Source organism: Hippoglossus stenolepis, chromosome 6, assembly GCF_022539355.2.
Source record: "Hippoglossus stenolepis isolate QCI-W04-F060 chromosome 6, HSTE1.2, whole genome shotgun sequence".
NCBI classification, from domain to species: Eukaryota; Metazoa; Chordata; class Actinopteri; order Pleuronectiformes; family Pleuronectidae; genus Hippoglossus; species Hippoglossus stenolepis.
The window spans coordinates 16,872,380-16,878,005 of record NC_061488.1 but is presented as its reverse complement, the minus strand read 5'-3'; the positions used below and the strand labels follow the sequence as shown (position 1 = coordinate 16,878,005).

Below are 5,626 nucleotides of genomic sequence, written 5' to 3'. Positions count from 1 at the left end.
CCATGTGTGTGTTCTGTGCCACATAATAGTGCACGTCATGAAGCTGTTTATATGAAAACAGTAGATTTCAAACTGATAACACCTCACAACACAGTCTACAACGCACACAGTCCCCAATGCTTGTGTTTTTTATGATGTTTCGTCTGCTCGGAGGAACAAAGACAAGAGACAGGTTTTTCAATGCGTCATTTTAAAGTAGTTGTTTATGACATGAGTTACATAATCTTTAATCTGAAAATACGGCATCATTACTGGTATAATTTAATTGTTGTTACCTGCGACGACCAAACTGAAATGCCAGCAAGAATCCAAACATCATATTAACAGGCAGGACTAAATATATTATGACCGTATTACTTGGCTTCAAGGCCTCATCTGTCTGAATGCTGTTCCATTTATAAAAGCCAACCCCGGACAGCCTCTTGAACTCTAATCACATTGTTGCAGTAAGAACTCAATGTAAATGGATTTCTTTACAACAAACAGAGCTTAGGCCCTGACAAGAACATTAACTATTCTCCATTGTGCCGACTGTGCTCCAAATATCTAGGACAAAAAGTAACTCTCCTCATGTTTGTGACAATAAGTTAATCCCTCTCAAAATCCCTGAACAAAATTCTTCAGAACTGGCTATGAAATGTTAACCGCTCATGTGTTAACGTTAACATAACTGCACATAAATAAAATCTTATTAGTATTTACAAATTTCATTTTGGATATTCCTTTTAAAAAACATCTGTCATGCAAACTCAACGTGCAAGAAACATGCACAAGTTAAGACCAGTGAAAGGCATTTTGGGACACAATAGATCATTGGCATTGTTGAGCATGGAAATATGGTCTGTTACCTTTGGTAGCACAAAGATGTACTATAGGGTGCAGCTTAAGAAAGAAAATCAGCTAAATACTATTAACAAGAAACACAGCGTGTAGTTAAGTAACTGATGCAAAGCTCTATTTGCATGTCATTCATTTTGTGCAGACGTTAATGCATCTGAATGCCTAACACGAATGCATGTTGAAGAACCATGAAGGCAGCTTACAAACACAAAGACATGGTTTACAAGTTCATTTTGCATAAAACATTTGGAACATACAAGACAATTTAGCTATAATAGCTAGTGCAGCTCATCAAGTGGTACAGCAGCTCCCTAGTCACAGCGAAGACAGTAATTCAGGCAAATGTAACGTGGGGATGTAAAGACACTCACACTGACCAATTCAATAGAGGAAGGTGATTCATCATTTCTACTGCACAAGTTTCATAAATACTTAAAAGTGAAGAACTCTTAAGTGTAGAAGTGCAGATCTTTGAACAGTTTCCATATTAGTAACATTTATTACAATAATCATGTGACGAGACCATTAAATGCAATCTATCAGCTGCTGCTCCTTTCCAAGAAGCTACGCTATGGCCGTATGATCGGAATAATACAGTCCTCCAGAATAACACCATAGCAAATGTGGAAGATATTCTTGGCTGATGTTTCACTTTGAATGCTCTCTTCTTTGTGGCTTTTTTTTTTCTTTTTTAACAAAGCTAACCTTTAACCCTGACGTCAGTCCTCTTATACCAAAATCTGACCATCATAATAAGACAGTCTGTCAGTGAGTGGTTACACAAGGAGCACGAGGCAGCATGAGGCAGCATGAAGCTCAATCTAGAACAACAACCAAGGTGATAAATTGATGCAAGTGCTGTCTCCTCTTTCCAACTTATCTCCCTCAATCTCACTGCTGATGTCAGATGTGTGAGCAGCTCCCTGACAGAAAGGAACTGTAGCGACTAAAAACAAACGAGTAGACAGTCCATGCAGTGCTGCACATCATTTACCTACATTAGGCTGACCTCTTGTCTGTGACACCGACATAAGGAGGTGTGGAAATCTCATGGGCTCAACTTACAAACACTGATTGTTGCTCTTTACACTGCAGTGGAGCGACAGCTTCTCTCAGACAGTGCAGTGTAACAGAGACACATGGGTTGGAACTTTTGTTGTAATTCGGAGAGATTGCGGCTTTTAGAAGCCGATCTTGCCTCGGGTCATGGAGTAGCCCAACTTGGCCTCATTGTTGATGAAGGACATAATACCTAGATAAGTCTCAATGAGCAGGGGTCTTTCCAGGATAAGCACGCCGTTAGCCCGACCAGGGATGGGGTGCTCCTTATGGGCTTTCTTCACTGCCTGCACTAGCTGGGTCCTGAAATTGTCCAACTTTGCATGAAAGAAGGAAAACAACATGAGCCACTCAAAAAACTTGCATCAAATACGTTTTATTTTAACATTTGTGTACAAAATGTGAAATATATCTGCATAAAACTAAGAAGCTAAGAAGGAAAGCAACATCTCCAGTATTTGCTCGTTGACGTGTCGAATAATGGATGTGATTGAGACTGAACAACCATGTGAAGCTGTTTACTACATAAAGCAATGCTGAATGAGAACATTTAGTCATACCCCCAGAATACAGCCCCAGGTGCAGATGTTGCCATGACAATAAGTAAGAAAAAACAAGCAGCTTTGGAAATAACTGTTCATAAACAAAGTCAGGACTTCACCGACTTTGAAATGTATGAATAACTAGCTTTCTCTCAAGGCATGAGTTTCATCTGTGAGACTGCATCAGTCCATTGTTTCAGTTGGGCTGTGACTGCTAGAGCTGTGTTTGCCGCTCTCTGTGCCTGAATGAACTGCGGCACCAGTGGTCACCATTGTTTGTCTCGTAAAATAAGGCCAACACAAAAAAATAGCATATCATATTTCGAGCTTTGAATAATGAAAGCAAATAATGCATTGGATTAACACCTCAAAGTGCATTTTTAGTCTTAGTAGTAGTTAAGGGATCATACCTGGCACAGAGAGGCGACCTTCTCGTCAGCATGGGACATGGGGTGGTCCGTGAAGGTGGAGTAGGGCATATCTGTGGACCAGGGGTTCCAGCGGTTTAAGAACGAGGCCCGGGGACGTTTGTCCCACTGCACGCGAATCCCATAACCCTCTCTCCTGTAAAAAAAACAAAAAAACAGCAGTGTTGGAGTGGTGTGACTAACAATTGGATCAGACGGCTACAAGGCAAACAATGCACCTTGCTGTGGATTCAACCTTTTTTGTTTTTAATCTCCTCAAAGTCTTTACTTCACATCTTTCCCTTCGAGGAGGTTATGTTTTCCCCCTTGTCCATTTTTATTTAAGCAAGAATATGCAACAACTGTGGGATAGATTACCACGCAACTTGGTGGAAGGATGCGGTATGGGTCGAGGAAGAACCCATTCAATTTTGGTGCAGATTCGGATCAGGGGGTGGATCTAAGAATTCTTATTACTCTCTTTAACGTTGCCATACATTTCCACTGACTTGCCAAGGAATAGTTCATGAATCTTGATGAAAAAAATAAGGCACATTTAGGGAAGTGATTTATGTAAATGTGTGTTTTCTTTGGTGCAGGTCGATTGGGCCTTGGCAGAGGTATAAGTTCTAATGAGTGCCATTCTAGTTTTTACATTTCTATAAGTGATACATATCAAGTGATTTTCAATCACCTTTCAATATATACAACAATAACATTACCAACAATACCAAACATGGACTGGTTACAAGAACCTTAACACAATCAAAGCTGCAATATTTCACTGATGATACATTGCCCCTTGCATGGCTGGAGTCTAACTTCTATGACATGAATATAATTTCTACCAATTTGATTTTGGCAGACTTGAATGTGTAGTCTTACTTGTTCAGGGATTTGGGTGGAAACTCAAACTCTCCGACTGAGATGGTGTCTACAGCGTTGAGAGAGATCCTGACGACCTGCTGACACAACAGGTTGATGAAGTCGTACTTGCACACCAGCAGCGACCTGCCCGCGCAGCCAAAAGACGACAAATTGTGCAAACAGCTGTCAAATGTCCTACGCAATGTGGTTTCTTCTCTTCAATTATTGACTCAGCGAAATACACATCTTTGTTAAGACTCACCTGTCAGTTATCAGCACAAGTCTCTCCTTCTCATTGTTCCAGTGGTCGACTCTGTTTAAGTCCCACAGAAAACAGTTGACAGTTTAGCTCAATATAGTCAAAGTCAACTTTATTGTCAATTCTGCCATATGTACAGGACATAGACGGGTTGTTTCTCTTTGATCCCTGGTGTAAACATATAAGTAGACAGAACATATAAGTACGCATAATAAGTACAACATAGTACATGTGTAGTATTGCAGGAATAAGTCACACGTGGATGGGATGAGAGTAGTGCAAACCCGAAATAGTGCAAAAAAGGATTGAGAGTGCAGAAAAATACTTCATGGGAAGTAATGCAATTTAAATCCACAGGATGTAGTAATATATAATATAAAATCTTGCTTTAATGATTTGAACATTGCTGAGTGGCACAATTATTTAACAGTTATGTATATATATATATATATATATATATATATATATATATATATAGAGAGAGAGAGAGAGAGAATAATAACCTCAAGATGAGGAGGAAAACAGTAATAAATCAGTTAGTAGCTTTACTAAATGTCCTGCTGAAGTGTCTGAGAGTATATATATTTTTTTACAATAAACCCTGCAGCACTCCCAGCAGCTCTTCATACAGATGCCTGATGTTTCAGTCACATGCTGCCGGGACACTTACTCTGCCAGCAGCCACACACTGAGCACCTCTCCATCCTCTGAGGGCAGAGCCACGGTCCTGATGTCGCTCACCGCCTGCTCGATGGTACCTGGCTGAGATCAGCATCACACAACAGCATCATAACACTGAGGACACTGCCCCCCCGTGATGTCCATAGATTCACACTGGATTGATTTACATGAGTCGCTTGTGTTCACTTACCACAAGCACCTCTAGAAGCATTAGGTTTCTCACATGTACATCTCTAAATGTGAGTGGGCCCATGGAGCAACTCACCCTGAACACGAAGTAGTCCTTCACCTTCGCCTGCACTGTGGGGTTGTGCACGATGAAAGGTGTCAGCGTCTGCAGCGGGGGGCAGCAGGCCACGGAGGCTCCGTGTCCCAGGCTTCGGTCGGCCTCCGGCGGCGTGAAGGCGACCTCCACCCCCTCCTCGGTCTCCGCGGGGTGGAGGATGGCAGCGCCGGGACTCTCCGGCTCCATCGAGTCGTTGAGCTGCAGCATGGCGGTGCAGCAAGTGGCTGTTCGAGGAGGAGCTTCCCGACGAGGTGTTAGATCAGAAAATGTCCATCCCAGGATGCAGACTCGCCCATTGCGCACCAATGTTTTGATTGTGAGGGCTACGAGGAAGTGGAGCCTCTTGCTTCACTTCCCCTCCTCAATTTCCTTCCTCTTAAAGAGACATCACGTCCATAAACCCAGAAATCTGGCGTCTCTTGGTGGATGAAGGCGATTTTCACAATTATCTGAGCCATGATTATTAGATCCTCTCCAATCAGGCGTTAGTTTGCTGATGAGCATCCTAATAAAATAATTTTCTTATTGTTATTGGCCTATTTGTTTGCATTGCCTCTAATGTACTGTCAGTTTGAGTTATGACACTAATGCACACTTTATATACAGTCTATCTGCACAACAGATATTTTTTCAACCATTGAAACCTCTACTGAGAGTTTGCTTGTAATCTAGATTCTATCATCTG

The 5,626-nt window shown here is 41.7% G+C and overlaps 1 protein-coding gene across 1 annotated transcript; it reads right to left on the bottom strand.

The window, feature by feature from the left end:
- Nucleotides 1-173: 173 nt before the first annotated feature.
- tprg1l (tumor protein p63 regulated 1-like) lies at nucleotides 174-5,326 on the bottom strand. The gene is made up of 6 exons (XM_035158675.2): nucleotides 4,921-5,326; nucleotides 4,645-4,736; nucleotides 3,978-4,028; nucleotides 3,734-3,859; nucleotides 2,852-3,005; nucleotides 174-2,216 (listed from the first exon to the last, which is right to left on the bottom strand). Exons 1-6 carry the CDS (start codon nucleotides 5,146-5,148, stop codon nucleotides 2,022-2,024), a joined length of 846 nt encoding a protein of 281 aa, XP_035014566.1. The 5' UTR covers nucleotides 5,149-5,326; the 3' UTR covers nucleotides 174-2,021.
- Between the last annotated feature and the right edge of the window lie 300 nt (nucleotides 5,327-5,626).

Coding starts and splice junctions, on each gene's coding strand:
- tprg1l (XM_035158675.2), bottom strand. CDS start 5,148: ATGCTGCAGCTCAACGACTCGATGGAGCCGGAGAGTCCCGGCGCTGCC. Junction 4,029..4,644: donor AGTGTGTGGCTGCTGGCAGA/GTAAGTGTCCCG, acceptor GGACTTAAACAG/AGTCGACCACTGGAACAATG. Junction 2,217..2,851: donor AGGTCGCCTCTCTGTGCCAG/GTATGATCCCTT, acceptor TTTCATGCAAAG/TTGGACAATTTCAGGACCCA.